This window comes from Cryptomeria japonica, chromosome 8 (genome assembly GCF_030272615.1).
Source record: "Cryptomeria japonica chromosome 8, Sugi_1.0, whole genome shotgun sequence".
In the NCBI taxonomy this organism is placed as follows: domain Eukaryota; kingdom Viridiplantae; phylum Streptophyta; class Pinopsida; order Cupressales; family Cupressaceae; genus Cryptomeria; species Cryptomeria japonica.
This window is the reverse complement of record NC_081412.1, coordinates 133,551,106-133,569,854: the sequence shown is the minus strand read 5'-3', so window position 1 is coordinate 133,569,854 and position 18,749 is coordinate 133,551,106. Positions and strand designations below refer to the sequence as shown.

Here is an 18,749-nt window from a genome sequence, read left to right as displayed (position 1 = left end):
ATTGAGGCTTCTAATCATTCAAAAATTGTTGAAATTGAAATTTGTGTCAAAATTGTGTTTCTTACAGTCCTAAATCTGAAAAGTGTGTTAGCATTCATTCGAAATTTCAGTGCTTTATTCAAATTTTTGCAATTTGTGACTTTTGAAATTAAGTGCTTAATTACAACAACTTTGATTTCCGCTTTCAGAATTGAATTTTGCGTGAAATTGAGTCAATTTTCAAATTTCAAAACTTGCATTGCTCTTAACATTCCCTCTAAAATCATAAAATTCAAAATTTCAGTTTCCCTCTCTTTTTCAAAATTCAAATTTTGCATTTTTCAACAATCTAGGTAGGGTTCAATTTTGAGATTGCAACTTTAATTTGGCCTATCTACAGATCGTAAAATCACTCAATTTTTTCAGGTTAGCTGTAAAATCATCATAACTTTCATCCCTGCAAATTTCGAAAAAAGTTGCGAGGACCGTGTGCACTCCGAGCACCACGGTCCCGGACATTTTTTTCGAAATTTCGGGAGACTGTCATGATTGCATTTAACAGCTTAAATCTAGAAGATTGGCTGGTTTTACTGAAATTTGCTACCTCTAAAATTCAAAATCTTCTCTCTCTCTCTCTAGTGCATGAGTTTTACAACAATAAGTCCTACTTACACTATTCCTGTTAGACGAAGCCTGAGAATTAAGTCTTTCCAAGGTTTAATTACTGAGGAGATGGAACCTAATTTGAATGGTCTTTTTAACGAGGACATGGGTAATTCCTCTAATCCTCTTAATGATGAAGAAGCTCTCCATGAGGTTTCTGTAGAACAACTTTCAAAATTGGATAACCAATTTGACGATTTTCGACAATGGATGTCTCAAGAATACCCTGATAGTCAAGCTCTTCCTTTAATTGAGGGTCTAAAATGTATGCTTCAAAGTGATAAGAATGGAATTGATATTTTGCGTGGTATTGCACACATTGTGGATTCAAATGTGATGCCTATGAAAAGTTGTACCGAAACCTTAGGTTATACACAACCTCCTACTCAAGACAATCATTCTATTCCTTTGACGACTCCTATTGCTAGTATACCTACTTTTACATCAAACATAATGACTACTTCAACACAAGACATTCCTCCTATGATCACCAGTCATGGGGGCAATCCCTCTTCTTCAATTAACCCTCTTCCTTCATTCAATCCAACTTCTTCATTCATTCCTTCAATGAGTGTTCCTATTATATCACCACAAATGAACATGACGCAAGGGGGCAATTCATTTTCCATTCCTCCTTGTAGTGTTCCTCCTGTCCAATCATCTCCTATGACTAACTATCATAGTGTCCCACCACCTTACTCTCTACCTTCTTTCAATAACATAACACCTCCATCACAATCTAACACGTCTAATATGAACTCTTCGACTGAAGCGACCATTAACAATCTTGCACAAACTGTCTCTTCTTTATAGCAACAAATTGCCTCTATGAACCAATCTAAGTTTAGTGTGCCCACATTTGATGTTGCGAGCCCACTTTCTCTTGATATTGTTCGAGCTATCCCCCCTAAACATGTTGAAATTCCGCACTTGGAACTTTATAATGGTAAGGGTGATCCTCTAACACATGTTAAGACCTTTCAAACAATATGTACTGATTTTGCTTATGACCAAAGGTTGCTTGCAAAATTGTTTACTAGAACATTAAGAGACAAAGCCCTACAATGGTATTGCTCGTTGCCTTCCTATTCTATTACTTCTTTCGAACAACTTGCAAATGTTTTCATTCAACAATTTCAAAACAATATAAGTCCTAAAGTTACTTTGATTGATTTAATGCATTGTAAACAAGGTGTTAAAGAAAAAGTGACTGATTTCATTGGTAGATATAAGCATTTGTATGCTCAAATTTCTTTTCCAGTGCCTGACAATGATATTCAAAGAATCTTTATTTCTAATTTACAAAAAGATATTCGAGACAAACTCCTGTTTTCTGAGTTTACTTCTTTCCAACAGTTGTGCGCAACTCTTCACAATTATCAACTGACTGTGAGTCAAATGGAACAATCACATCCTATGACTCCGAGTGATAAGGGTGATAGTAGTAAACAACCATTTGGGAAGTTTAAACCGAACAGAGAGTACATTAAATTCAATGAAAACATCATCAACAACAATGTGAATGTAGCATCAGGTGTGTCTTCTATTTCTAAGTTTTTCAAGAGAGAAAGAAAGTTTACTCCTTTGAATGAATCATTGCATAGCATTATGAATAAGTTATTGGAACAAAATGTGCTTACTCTTCCTCCTATAAGGTAAATTGATCCTGCAAAGATTACTTCACCTTATTTTGATAACAAATCTTTTTGTCAATTTCATCGTCAACCTGGGCATGATACTGAAAAATGTTTTGCTTTAAAGGGTAAAATTCAAGATTTGATTGATAATAATACTATCTCTGTTTCTGGTGTGAATGATAAAGGCAATACATCTGTAGCTCCTCCTAACCAAAATCTTCAGATTTTCACTGATCAATTACCTTCTCATACCTCTAATGCGATTGAGGCTAATGATTCCTCTCTCTCATCTGATGGTCTTGTGTCTATGACTCCGAATGTGATTAACTTTGTAGAGCAGCAAGAAAACCCTAAAGAACCTTCCATCACATTTGATTCTAGTGAAACTATCAGGGCACCTGATGGTCCTTTATACATAGTTGCAAAATTCAAGAATACACCTTGCCGTGGAGTGCTTATTGATCCTTCGTGCATGGTTAATGTTATTACTAAAGAATTTCTTTTTACTTTGCAATTGAATCAAGTTATCTATGACAAAACAGATGTGGTTGTGAAACTATTTGATGCATTTTCTTCTCCTGCAATTGGTTCTATTACATTACCTATTGAGGTCCGTAACAAATCCCTTGATGTGAACTTTGCTATTATTCCATCTTCCGAACAATTTCGTGTGAAGCTTGGCTATCCTTGGCTATCTTCCATGAAAGCTATTGCTTCTCCTATTCACAAGTGTTTGAAATTTCCCCATAATGGTGAAGTTGTTACTGTCAATCATAGTCTCTTTAAACCAGCTGAAAGAACTTCTAGCGTTCCTCTTGATTACTTTTGGCCTAAACAATTCCAATCTCTTCCTCCGCGAAGTGATCATCTTTTCAAATCTTATCAAAAGTGGAAAAAAGATATGATCCTTTCTCTAAGTGAACCTAGAACACCCAAACTTGACATTCCTATCATTCTTGAGAAGGAAGTTCTTCCTTTGAAAGATAAAACTAATGTCTTTCCTCATGAAGATTCCCAACCCATCCCTATGGATGTGACTATGCCTATGATTAATAAACTTCCTAAAAGTAGACCTATCCCTCCTCGTCATGATGGACTTGGTCTCCTTCCAAAACCAAATATTCCTCCTTTATATGGAGCAGTTCCTCCTCCTTCCTCTTATGGAGAGAAGAGACCTTCCTCTTCTCCTATTGTTCAGCCTAAGAGACCACAACCTAAACACCCAAGTGATAAGGATGAGAACATTCCTCCTCCTCAATCTTCTCAACTTCCTACTAAGACTAGACGAAATCGTTCTGCACGTGAACGCCGGCGAAAGCGTCGTCTTAGAGCTCAAACTTTACAATCCCCAAAAACACCTTCAACAAGCATTATTCCATTTTCTTCTCAGCCGACGATTGAGCCGAAATCTCCTAAACATAAGATGCATGATGGTCTTGATCCTGTGCGAGTTAAAGATCCTATTTTTATAAATCTTGATGATGATATAGATGAAAATGTTATTCATGATGAAAATGCTACTGCTCCTGTTCATTCTGGTAGTGAATATGAACTTGTTGATATTGATAACCATTTATCTAACGAATTTTCTAAAGCACTTATCCTAGCTCCTAGACAAGAACACCGTGGCTTGGGATATGAACATAGCCCTTGTTTGGATCTTGTGATAGCTCCATCTGCTGTGTTGGATGTTCCTCCTCTAGCGTGTTCCCTGCCTTCCCGAAACATTGATCAGCAAGATCGGGGGGTAGATGACGTGCTAGACTAGTTTCATTAGCATAGCAGATTCTCTCCTCCTCTCTTTCGTTACTTCTTCTATGTGTTATTCTCATTCTTCTATTTGTTGTCCTTAGTGTTGTCTACTTGAGGACAATGCAAAGCATTGAGATCACTCGATCTCTCTCATGTTGACTCAAAAGACACATGTGTTCCCTTCTTCTAGGTGACCTTCCTTGATTGGGGAATGAAGAACAATTATGCATACATACATATGATATACATGAATTATCATACAGCATACTGACCCCGAGGAAAGCGAAGTCACCTTGTGCTTTGTGTTTTGTATCTATTATCCTTGGGCTTATCTCACACTTGGGGGCTAAATCCTTGTGATAACGTGCTCCTTTCCCTTTTTCATTTTCTTATATGTATCACTACCTTAAAGCAATCACCCCCAGTGAGGCGTGTGCGATCACTTTAACGTAGGGGGGCATACATCCCGTTCATATCTTTTCAAGATACTTGAAAATTTCTTGACAAATTTAGCTTTGCCTTGAAAAATTTTGATATCTTTCTTGCATGATACATCCCGTTCATATCTTTTCAAGATACTTGAAAATTTCTTGACAAATTTAGCTTTGCCTTGAAAATTTTTGATATCTTTCTTGCATGACTCATAGTGAGGGAACCTTACTACTGATAGTCATGGTTCTCCCTCATGATCTTCCCTTTTACTTTGTCAATCGAAGTTGTAAGATCCTTAGTCCACTGGGGGCTTGGTGTATCTTGCCTCCTTGATGTGGTGAAAGTTTTTCAATGTTGTTTCCTTGTACTTTACCGGAAGTATGAGCGTACGCTTATACTCCCGCTAAAGTGGGGGCTAAATGTAGCATCCTAAAATTGCGACACTTGCAATTTCGACCGCATTTGGGTCTTCACGATGGCGACGCAACACTAAACTTGAATGGAGACCCCGAAACTTGCTCATGACACCAAAAACTGCATTTTCTTGCACCCTGGCCTGAACCTCCTTTGCACCCTGCTGTCCCAGGAGGTGGGACCAGAGCGCCCAGTGCCCTGGTCCCTGGCCCTATTTTGGGCCCGGTCTCCTATGGGGTCTCGGGTCTTTTTGTTTGCAAATTGGAAAATTACATTTCCTGGTCGGCCTAAGGTCGGGAAAATCAGTCTATCAGCCCTAATTGACAAGCATATAAACTACATTTTCCTCTTTCATTCAACATGATGGAAAAAGGGTGGAAACTATACTCAAGCATTCAAGTGTTCAAGCATTCCTTCAAGCAATTGATCATTCTAAGTCTCCATTCAAGGCTAAGTGTTGCATTCAAGACAAGGATTCAACCATTGAAGAGGAGATCACATACTACAACATACAACATACAACAAACAACAACATCTATACCTTCGCACATAAGGATACAAACATCCTTACAACAAGGTATTAGTACTTGTTTTACATTACAGACATTTACATTTACAGCATTTCTCATTTCTTGGTTAATTCCAAAACCGGGGTTTGACCTAAAGGCAAACCCCTAATCCCTAACCCCCCAATCGTCTTCGCTTTTCTGTGTGTAGGTTGCAGGTACGCAGCTGAAATTGAAGATCTGGAATCCTTGTGCAGAGACGAACAGATCTCCCTTCGTTTCGCGGATTTTTCGGAGGACCGTGTGCACGCCGGGCACCATCGTCCCGTCAACTTTTGCTCAAATTTATAGGACAGCGCCGTATCGACATTTTACTGCTAATTCCAGGTCCGCAGCTTCATCCTATATCCCTATCTCAGTTTATAAGCGAATCTTTATCACTTTCTATGCATTCCTAGTTCAATCTTTCCATCTACATTCTTTACAAAAGAGGGTATCCTTGCTATCACAACCCTTGAAACTCATATAGAATCCAATCTTGCATTGCATGGGATTGGATCTTGTGGGTTTCAACCCCTCTTTTGAATGTAAAGTCCCTCCTAAGTGAAAACCATCAACCCTAGTGACTCTCCCTTCTCCCTCCTTGGAGTTGGGGAGGGGAGGACGACTAGGGTTCGATTTTTCCGCTTTACAGATGTTTGTAGACAATCCTGGAGATTTGTGTCACCTAGGAGTGTATATGTCTTGTTGTTGTAAATGAATTTAAATTGCCTATGTAATGTGGAGGAGACAACATGCATGCTATGAATCCAAGGTCTCCCCAGTAACAAGTTGTATGTTAATTCTCCAGACATGACATGGATAGGTGTGGGTAAAGTAACATGACCCACCTTAACATGCAAGGTGATGATACCTAAAGAAGATTTAGCAACATTATCAAAGCCTCAGATAATGAGAGAATCGGTCTTAATAAGAGATGTATAGACATTGATCTTATGTAACAAGTTAATGCTACAAACATTAAGGCCATAACCATTGTCCACTAGTGTTCGTCTTATCGCACTATAATTTATAATAACCACAATCATTAAGGGATCATATTGATGTTGAATTTCATTAGTGGGTAGTTCATCTTGTGTAAACACAATTTGAGCCTTAGGAGCTATGATAGAATTAATCAAGGAAGCCATACTACTAGATGTCACTGTGGGTGGGACATTCAATGTTTTAAAGGCATCTTGTAGCAACCCATGATGAGTTGAGGAATTTTGAGTCAAATCCCAAAGGGATATCTTGGCAGGAATGGCTTTAAGTTGTTCAACAAGATAATACTCCTTACCAAGAGTTTGTGAAATATGAGGTGCTTGAGGGAGGATAGGTTGAGGATTGGGAAGATAAATTATTTCTCATGTTATAGGTATTGGCAATCGCATTATAACTCTCCTTAGTTAATTATTTAGCATAGCTATAAGGACTCTTAGTTGGATTTCCTGTATGCATAGTAATGATAGGTTTGTTTCGTGTGCTAAAGGAATCATGACTATATCCACCTTGAATTGTGAAAAGGGATTGATTAGAAAGACGTGAGGTTGGGGAAGGATAAGCACCTTGGACCACAAAAAGAGGTTTACTATGTTCATTCACATTGATAATGTTAATTAACCTTTTGGATGTATTGTTTTTGTTTGGAGGCTTAGGTAAAGACATAAAGTCATCAAAGGCATATTCCAATAAAGCATGATCATAGCAATTGAAAGGCTTAACTTTGGACTCAAAAGGAGACATAACCTCATAACGGGAATTGTGAAGGTCAACCATATCATTAGATTTAGTGGAGGGGTTGAGAGGAATGTACCCATGAGAGGAATCATTCAACTTATCTTTCTCGTCACCATGAAATGGCCTAGTAATAAGCTTGATTAGTTTTTGGCTAAATGAGGGTTTAGAAGACTTAGGGTTCAAAAACTCATCTAGAGCTTCATCTAATTCATCCTTTCTAAACTCATAATCAACAAAATTGCATACATCATCAAAAGCGTGAACATATTGCAAATAAAATTGTGACATTTTGAAATAAGAATTGAAATGAAATTTAAACACACAATGCAAGCAAATAAAGGGAAATCTCTTTTTTTTTTTTCTTTTCTTGAATTTTTTCACTTTTTTTTTTTTTTTGCAATTTTATGTTGATATAAAGAAAAATGAAAAGCTACCAAAATCAAAATCTAACAATGCAATGTAATGTAATGAAAATGTAATTGGATTCACATCGGGTTCACCAGAATGTGTACTTGGGGAAAAGTGAGACTAAGTATGGAAACCCTAATCCCACTCTCATACACACTAATGGAATACAAAAGAGCCTAGGGAGGTAATGCACTTTGGCTACTTCTTATGGGAAATAGAGAGTCATGGATTACCTCTTAGGGTTTCTATTCCTTTGCTTTAAATGAGAGAGAGGAAAGATACAAAATGCAATTTAACCTAAAGTGCAAGTAAGAAAACACACCCTAATCTAGAAATGTAGAGAAAAAAACAACTGATAAACTGTTGAAAAGTATAGATTAAGAGGCAAAATCATCGGGACCAGGGTGACACGCCACTGTCCTGATTCTGCAAGTCTGAAGTTGCACGTGAGAGATTGGATTTTAGACTCTGCAACCTGTTGCATTGTCAAATCCTATTGAAAATAGGCAGGACTAGAGCGCCACACCCCTGTCCTGGGCACGACTAGGGTGCCATGCCCCTGTCCTAGGGGTTTCTGATGATTTTTGCACCCTGGGACAATCTTTGTTTTGGGTGGCTATGTAGGGTTTTGCCTTAGTCAAATCCCTATTTTAATGATTTACACCTCAACAAATAGTTTATAATGTACTAAAAATGTGTGTGCAAGATCCTAAAATGAAAGCAAACAATCTAGAGTAACCCTAAAGGGTAAACCATAATTGCTTATAATTGACAAAGTAAATGCTCTAAATCCATGATGTAAAGTGATCTAAACCATAAATATGAATCAAAATGAAGTTTATATAAAGACATGAAAACAACATGAAACCATACCCAACCCCAAGGGAGAGGTACAAGCCAATCTTCAGTCAGTGATCTCCTATTGCTTTTCTATATCTTCAAAAGCCCCCAATCGATGAAATGATGCTTGATGAAGGTTTGATGGATAAATGTTGAATGTAGTTGAAGACTTCAAAAATCTACTCTTTCACTGCAAAGAAGGCTCTTTATGCTCCAAAAACCTACTCTTAGATTCTTCAAAGAAGACCCCTTCAAATGAAGAAAAAGAGCTCTTAAGTATGAAACCCTAGATCTTAATTTTGTCTTTAGGCCGACCTAAGATTTGAATTTCCCGGCAATCTTTTTGGGTTAAGCATTATTATATCATTGGATTATGCTCCCAAAATTTCGGGAAAAAAGTTGAGGACCACGTGCACTTTCAACATGGTCCGACCAAATTTTCACCAAATTTTTGGGGCCATTAGATATGATGATATTGGAGCAAATCCCAAAGTTACCATTGATTTTGAGATGTTTTTATATGTGAAATCGGGCCTTAGAGGTCGAAATAAGACATAATTAGGGTTTATGATTAAATTGTTTATTGACGAAAAGGGGCACGCTTAGGGTAAAGGGCCCAAATTTATAACGTGTGAAGAGGTAAAATATGATTTAGATTTAATTAAATTAATTAATTAAATGCTTAAAATATATTAGAAATGCAAGATGCAAAACACACTAAGGCGAGTGCTAAACTAAGTGTGAAATTGTACCACCCTAGCAAGGGTGTACAATTTATGACACTACAATGCCATAACCAACTTTTATCAATCTGAAGAATCAAACAACTTTTACCACCAACATTCAAGTGAAAGATATTACCTTTAGTCTTTGTACTTGATGCAATCTCAATTTTGGAGCTACTCAAGATCTCAGAATTGTCATTCTTGAATTGCAAGTTATATCCCTCATCAACCATCTGACCAACACTCAAAATATTATGCTTTAAACCTTCAACATACAACATATCATCAATATTATGCTTACCATCAAGAGAAATGGAACCTCTACCATGGATTACACAAACTTTGTTATCACCAAATCTTACTATACTGGACCATCATACCTTTCCAAGTTCACAAATTTACTCTTATCACCTATCATAGGATGATAGAAACCACTGTCAATTACCTGTTCATATTTCTCCTCAACTTTAGTAGCTAAAGATTTCTCTTCATTAGTGCGTCTTGTAGAATCTGTAGTTATAGAATCATCTTCCTTGACATCAATGAACACAAATTCATCTCCTGAATTACCCTTATCCATCTCATCAAATGTCACACTTTCATCAACAACATAATACCACTTCTTCTATTATTTAGGCTTATATGGGTTAAATGGATTCTTAGGATTTCTATCTCTTTCCAGACACCTTGATGCAAAATGTCCTATCTTATTACATGAACAAAATTTAAGAGGTAACTTCCCTTCATACTTACTAGCACCTTTAGGCAATCTTCGAGCAATAAGTGCTTCAACCTCCTTAAGCTCTCTTTCTTCATCTTTCAACTCTTTCATCTCTTTCTCATATCTAGATACTCTTGTAGAACATTCTCCCAAATCATATCTCTTCTTCCTGGAAACAGTAGCTTTGAATGCAGATTCAGTCTTAGGAACAAGGTCTCCAAACTCACTCTGCTCAAAAGCAGCAAGCTTACCAACCAACACATCTCTTGTCACATTTGTCACACTTTGGATCTCATTAATAGCAACGACTTTATACTTGTAAGATGGAGGCAAATATATCAACAATTTAGCAACAATCTCAAACTCTTCAAGGACTCCACCAACACATCTGATTCCACACACAAGCTCATTCACTTTTTGTGGAAAAGAAGTAGTATTCTCATCTTCACCCATCTTTAGGTTCTCATAATTTCCTTTCAAGCTCTATAACTTAGAAACTTTTACATGAATATCACCTTCATGCAAGCTCTCCAACTTTACCCAGATCTCATGAGTGGATTCAAGATCCGTCACATTAGTCATTTCAGATTCTTACAAGGCACTCAACAATGCTTCCTTGGCTCTAATATTGATTTCTACTTCCTTCAGCTCATCTGGAGTAGAAAGACCATTTTGAGGTACATTATAGACATTCTTAGTGATCTTCCAATACTCTTCTCCAATGCATCTCAAATGAACTTGCATCTAGATCTTCTAGAGAGTGTAGTTCATTCCATCAAATCTCAGACTATCCTTCTTGAAAGCAAAGGTTTCCATTTTGGATCTCCTCAAGTGGTCAAGCTTCTTCCGGAGGATCTAGCTCCAATACTAATTGTTGGCAACAATGCAACAAACTGAGAGTGGGGGTGAATCAATTTGCCCCAAAATTTTAGCAACTTAAATCACAAAACAAATCCGATGATCAACAATTAAAGCATGAAACATCACCACATCAATAACACATATAACACAAAGATTTTGGACATAGAAAACTTGGTTAAGAGAAAAACCACGGTGGTAACCTACCCAGAATGAGATAATACCCTATTAGGAGTAAATGTGAATATTACAATGGGAATGCACATGCATTTAGACACACTGCCTAGAGCTCACTGCTCAAAATAAGAAACCCAGAAAGGATACAACCTTAAGGAAAGGATCACTACCTTACAAAAAGTCTCACTGACTTACAAAAATATTCAGACTACAATCTGGTTCATATGAACTATGAAAATAGCATCTCCATATTCTTGAGTACAGTTCCAGTTAAGCACATAGTCTACTCTGCAACACTTCTCTTCTCCACACTTCCGAAATATTAAATCACTTGTTCACACATCCAACTTGATCATTGACTTGCATATACAATTCAAACACTCGCAGGCATACATCTTATATGATTATTACATATATTAAACCCTTCAACCTGTATTTCGAGGTTGGCCGAACCCTCAATACAAATTATAAAATAATATCCTCACATGCTACAACAATGCATCCAGACCAAAACAACGTCAGCTAAGACATAGTTTGGACCCAAATCAATACCACAAACAAGTAACACCTCCAACAATTATACCTCGACCATCTCCAACACACTACAACCACCAAGAATATCGCATAACACGAAGAACATCACCGGACAAGAAAAATCTTCAATAATGTGCACAATAATCAATGTGGACCACCAATACATATATAAAATGATCAAAAGGCATTCACAAGCAACATGAATTGCATCACAACAACCAGAACAACTTGAATTACTAGAATCATCATCATCTCTCTACTGAAGCTCAAGAACATCAACATAACTGACTGTCAACCTAAAAGACTCGCTTGTGGATATCCAAATCATGAACCGAGCTAACTAAGGACACACATCAATGTCCAAAACACATTCCACTCATCCACAACCAAAGATATAGAAATCACAAAGCAATACAGAGAACAAACCAGAATACCAAATAACATGAACAACTGCATAACATCCTCAATACCAGATCTCATAACTCGATCAAATCATCATGTGGACCTCTGCAAATGGGAATGAACCATCTATAGACAACATACCAGAAACCCTTTAAACCACATCAACTCATCTGCAATACACAAGCTAAACCAACTCATCTATTCAAATTGCAACACTAGAATACACAAAAAAGTTGGCAACAATCTCCCTATCAACAATCTCCACATATGTTGACATCAATGACAACACATTAGCCAATATCCAACATATTTGTGCATAGTTATGCTTGTCATTATAATAATCAATATTATTTATAGTAGGTTATTCATTGGCCTCTTGTGCTAGTCTTTGGTACCAAACAAACATTGGATATTACTACAACAAATTCAAATTTTTCAACATGATTTATGGTGAATCCTACTAACAATATCTCTAAAAAAACCCTCCTTAGATCCAGTCAAGCCAAAAGTTGAGAAAATATTACCCACCCACAATAATTGCTCCATTGTTTCCCTATCTAATCATAAGCTAAAGGTATTTTGTTTTAATTTTGACAACCCTACAATTTAGAAAATAATTTGTTTTTATGGATTTGGGAATAGATAAATTTAATAAATAACCCTATAGAAAATAAGAAACTTTGATCTAGAGACTAGAGATCTTTAGTTAGGATGCTTGTGTGATGTATCAATGTCTATGTGGTGCTAACATCCATATGGATTCTACAAATTTTCTCACCACCCAATAAACAGTTTCAATCTACAAAACTCATATGTAGGTAAAAGTAGGATTAAAAAAGAACATAAATAGAACTTATAAATATGATACAATTGAAGAAAACTAAATTTCATCTCAAAGTTTAAATGAAATGAAATGGCAAGAAGGAGAGAAATGGAAAGAAGGACCACCATTTTTCTTGAGAAACTCTCAATAAAGATATACAAGTTAGAAATGGATAAATTTGTAGGGTTAATAGGAATCTTGTTGTGAATGGCTAAGCCCCTATATTGGTTTTTCAACCTCCATGGCAATTAAAATATTAAAAATAAAATAGAGATGTAATCATATATTAATTGTGTCTAGGAATTGGAAGTTTAGTAACAATAAAATCTAGTGTAGAAATGAGAGTCGCCTCAAAATTTGGGTGAAGAAAAGAGAGGCACTAATAGTGTTGAACTTCTATGGAGTGTTATACTATGTTATAGAGCATTCACATCAAAAACATAATATTGTAAATAATGGTATTAAGCTATAACTTTATTGTAAGAGTGTAAACATGAGATACTGCAAGTGATAGGAATGATTAGGATATTAAAAAATGGAAAGATGGAGAGAGATAAGGGAGTTTGGTTATCTAGATACCCTCTAGAGTGGATACCACTAAGTTGTAGGTACTAGTTGATAAATTTCTCTAAAATGGCTATTGAACAATTAACTATCATGGTAGATTAATAGGTTTCACACGAATATCTACATAAGTGCTCTAGCATCCAAATAGTTTCATCTCTATGAACAACCAAACATTAAAAAAAAATCACAACATTAACATGAATGAAATATTAAGTTTTGCAAAAGGTGCCCATAGGAGGAAAAGCCTTAGCACCATGAGAAAAAAAGAATAATGCAAGGAATAAATAAAGACAAAAACATGCCAAGGGAGACAAATTCAAACTAAGTTCAAAACACAATAGAAAATTACAAGGATATGCAATATTTGATGTCATATAGGCAAAAATTAGCATTAGGAGTAATATCTACACTCTTGTAACTAATATAAAAAATATTTAGTAGGTGATCCATGTAAACCATAACACCTATGATAACCTATATAAGAACATTTAGTTATTTCCCAAGAGCATATATACAATTCTAGATTTATAGCTTCATAATTATAGAAAAAACTATTCATACACACATTGTAAATGCCTAACTCTCCTTGAGATAATAAGTGTGTAAAACCTCCATAAAAACCAAATTGCAACACTTTATAGAAATAATTAACATAATATTGCATAACACAATGACATCAATTTACACCAACAATCCACTTCTTCAATGGCAATGGTAATCTAGATCATTGGCTTTTACCTTATGTACTACACTATGTGCCACCTTTTAATGTGTAGAGATCCACGTCTATCAATATTGCACCTATATAATGATACCCTCACCTTTCAAAAATAAAGTATAGGGTATGCCCCCTTAGCACACACAAGCATCCTCAAAAGAGGAGAGTTCGAGTGACAGGTCGAATCCAAGAATTTCGAAGATTACCTCCAGGAACAATCGAGAACGAGACCGATTACAAGTCATGGAGGCTATTACTAGGCAGATACAAGATGCGAATAGGAAACCGATTAGCCCTCATGATGGCCCAAGGCCAAAGTTCCGAGTTCTTTGATTTACCCCAATAGTCATTGTGCCACTCTTCGCAGATGTATGCATGTTCAAGATTGGGATTTAGATTACTATCATGTTAGTGAACTCTAGATCTTCACTTGTTCTTGGATAGAAGTAAAAAATATTATGACCTTCAATGATTCATGGACTTAATAGAATCCTTCTAGCTTCACATTTACATATTATCAAAAAATTAATGTGTCACTAAGACATTTTAGACGAAAGAACATATCAATCCCATTTTTTTTTAGCTAGCATTTATAGGTCTTCTTAATTTAATATGGATGCTACTATAGAAGAAAGTATGAAGTGATCAAGAAATTAAATTTTTACAAAAAATTAATATGAAGGATATTTTTTCACCGAACATCACCTCAGTTCTTTATCTATACACCATATATAATGGAGGCCATTTATGTAGGAGAAAGAAAAAATGATATGTACAACATAATTGAGGCCACATAGAAAGCATGTATATTTCATTGAAACTTATTAATGTGATCTAATGATTGCCTAATATAAAGTTATATTGGCTCTTAGAAATATAACTTATGTATGTATGTGTGAAACCATTCTATGAAAGCTCCATTCTTACCTATATTATTTTGACATTATTTTGCACACATAAAATAATGCCAAAATAATATAGGTAAGAATGGGGCTTTCATAGAATGGTTTCACACATACATACATAAGTATTATTTCTAAGAGTCAATATAATTTTATATTAGGCAACCATTAGATCACTCTTAAATCAAGCCACACAACTCTAGGAAAATACACTTCTACAAAAAAACTTTTTCAACTCCTTCAACTTTTCTACATTGTGGGTGATCTACATAAGGGTGACACATGTATTTGAATGTTATATTTATCTCAACTCCATGTGTGTCCAAGACCTAGTTGCATCTACTCCACATGTCCATGTAAAACAACTATAACCATATGGATATGACATATGGCATAATTGAGGCCACATAGAAAGCATGTATATTTCAATGAAACTTGTTATCATATTATGGCAAGATTTAATTTGGGCAAATTTAACTCCTACCGTCACATGGGCAGAAAGTAGGACAAGTCGATACAGTTGCTTTTGGTAGGAGGAAGTGAATGTTTGAGGATGATTGGAAGAATAACGGTTAGAGTAAATGAAGTAGAATAGGAGGTAAAGGAATAGATAAAAAAGAATCAGAAACAAGGAGGTTGTTGGCAGACATTATAGAGGGTGGTGGTCAATGAGAATAATGAAAGAGGCCAGGCATAGATTGATAGATTAGGAAGAGAAGAAAGAGGACGGATTGGAGTGGAGAGAAGTCAAGGAGATGACAGGGCCTCGCATGGCCACGATTCATTTAAGAATTGGGTTGGAGAACACAAGAAGATCTAAAGCACAAGTTAGACCTTGCTTGGATCAATGAAGAAAGGACAAGGGTTCGAGCTAAAGAAAGTAGGACTTGAGGTGTGACAGAAGTGGCATGGTTGAATAGGTTTAAGGCTTGCATGGTGAACGATAGTGTTACATCATTTAGTTGTAATCATCTTGACATGTTGCAGAAATAAAGTATTCATTGTGGTGTTTGTCTCAGAATTAACAAAAATGATCTTGTGTTGCTCTGTTTATTTACTGGTTTACTTAAAGTTCTTGTCAACAATTTGTTCTCTTACATAATTCAGCGATTTACTTTTCAAGTTCCTACCATTGTTGTGACAGCAAGTCTGTAGATGGTTAAACAAAGATTTGTTCAAGGGTGGAAGTCCTGCATATCTATTTATGTTTGGTAACAGGGTGTGAGTAGGTAAGAAGTCTGTCATCAACTAGTCACATGTTTTATCTTCTCATGGGTTGCTGCTCCTATAAAGCTTCAACATCAACAAGTACCTCGTTGACAAAAGTGCATCTCCACTTACAATGATTCATAATCTTGTTACTATATCTACAAGGTTGTCCTTTGACCTTAGATATAAATCATATAAAAAAATTATATCAATATTGCATCATCATCCTAGAAGCATAATGAACGTTGCCTTGTTGTCCTTGATCTTAATCCATTGTTATTCTATTGTTATTGAATTAGTTGAACATGACTTTTGATTGAAGAGAAAATGACCCTCACAATTCAGTAAATTCTCCAAAGATACTTGTAAACACCATAATTTAATTATTGTAATTCAGAAAGTAGAATATCTAAGATGAACAGTTTTCAATTAACTAAATTTAACACAATTCAAGTTCAATTTCATGCACTCTCAAAAATGAAACATTATAACTTAGAAGCCACTCACCCATCTTATATTACAACTGAAATATTCTTAAATATAAAATCTTCCCAATCAACTTGCAAAGTAAAAACTCTATACATGTGCCCCACGAGAAAGCCAAAACACAGGAATGTTCCCCTACACTCAAGATACCTAGATGTGGATATTTTCATAAACTTACATAGTATTGTCTGCGCCATTACTATTCCCTTTTTAAAATGTCAGATCTACTATTCTTGTTTTGGTATCTTGAGCAGATCTAGGTTAGCTTTACCTCTAAGCTCTGTGCTCTGATCGAACCTAAGAAAATCTCCATACAACATGGATCTGTACAGGGGTGGGTGAGTTTCATCAACTAGTTGTGGAGCAGGAAATATCAAAGCATCCAAAGCAGGCCCATTAGCTGATGCTATTGAAATCCTTTTTCTCTCTGCATTCACCACTGCTCTGTGCTCCACACTTTTGTATCTCCCATTGCTCACAATCTGTCCCCAAACAAAAATGTCACATCTCTAATCTCAGCAGATCATCGATTTTGATAACTAACAAATGCAGGTCTCTGTAAACTTTTCAAAATCTCATACCTCCAAATGGTCGCCAACATTGACAATGAAGGTGTTTGGAACTGGTTCCACTGCCACCCAATGACCATTATGGAGAACTTGCAGACCTCCCACCTCACTTTGCAATAGTATGGTAAGGCCTCCATGACCAGAATGGGGTACAAAGCCCATTGTAAGCTCTGGTTGTGGGCACTCTGGATAAAAGTTTACTATGCCAATCTGAAGGCCCTCTCCGAAGACATTTTCTATGTAAGTTGGCTGCAGTCCCAAACTTTCAGATATTGCTGCCATCAATTTCAAAGCCATTTTCCTGGTTTCCTTGAAGTATTGTCCAGCAACATCTCTACTTCCATAAAAAATTACAATAAGGAGCCAATCAGACATTTACTGTATCTTAACCAAAACAAAACTACATTAGATGAGTTTATTTCAAACTAAATTACCACTAAGGCTTCTCTAACCTAGGAGATCTTAGGTTTTCATTAATACAAGTTTGTTTCATCGAATCGAAGAGAAACACACTACCTGTAATTTGGGGGATTATCTGGAGTTTGCAGTACAGGATGGCAGAAATGCTTCAAATAATCTCTCCAGTTAAAAAATTGGTCAACTTTGGCATTGAAGCTGGTTCCATATCTCACTGGATCCATAACATCCCTGGTCCCATACTTCATCTTCTCCTCAGAGGAGAGCAAGAAGAACTGATGGGCTACATCTAACATACTGCCTATCAGAGATGCCTCGATCCCATAATTAATTACCTGCAAAAACCTCAATCAGAAATCTCCCATTGAATTTATGATTAAGTACAATTGAAACCCTCAATTTAGGGTTACTTAGACTTAGCTTTTCAACAACATAAATAACTTTACCCTGAAGAATCCTCACTCTGCACAAGCCTGGGCAAGAGATTGGATGGTTTGAATTCGTTCCTGTTGGGATCCATCAAGGCCTGAGATATCAATAATTGGTATATTCTCTCCTTGTACGACTTGAGTGGCTGATCGGCGTCTGTTCTGAGGAAAGACATACTTATCAGGCACTGAATTCGTAATTCCTGCATCCAACAGATCTTTGGCACCCATCATACGATCCTGGGCATAATCAAGATTCTTGCTTACCCCAGTAGCCATAATATCAGATACAGATAAAAGCAGACTAGTAAGATTTTACTGTGATTCCTCTTGCTACCCAGTATAATCTCAGGATCACTCGGATTACATGCCTCATAAATTTTAATTACAATTACTTCACCTTTTATAAAGTAAATATTTAATAGAAAGATCATTTATTTATAACAATCTATGAACATCATTCAGCAGTGCAACGCTGATAGAATATGAGGTGAGGTCATGGCATACGTAGCATAAACAGAGACAAGAATGATTAAAATCCCCGTGTTTAGATAAAAAATAACCATTTACACTATTGTCTCTGTCAAGATGTGGTGCACCTTGTCTCTTGTAAAAGAAGCGTCTGGATCTTCTCATGTCATTCCATCTCTCTATTATATATCCTTTCAAATGCGTAATTTTATTATTAAATAAATTAGTAATTACATTTTGGTGTGCAATGGATAAGTCTAAGAGGTATAGAAAGTCAGTAAAGGAAAAATTTGGTCTATTTTTTGCATACATTTGTGTAGTGAGTGAGGTAA

General features: G+C 36.1%; 1 protein-coding gene across 1 annotated transcript; it reads right to left on the bottom strand.

Moving 5' to 3' along the window:
* Nucleotides 1-16,484: 16,484 nt before the first annotated feature.
* On the bottom strand, nucleotides 16,485-18,364 carry LOC131041557 (flavanone 3-dioxygenase 2). The gene is given in 4 exon segments (XM_059210778.1): nucleotides 16,485-17,014; nucleotides 17,114-17,435; nucleotides 17,618-17,853; nucleotides 17,965-18,364. Coding segments are annotated over 4 exon segments (1,074 nt in total). The 5' UTR covers nucleotides 18,226-18,364; the 3' UTR covers nucleotides 16,485-16,759.
* Nucleotides 18,365-18,749: the final 385 nt, after the last annotated feature.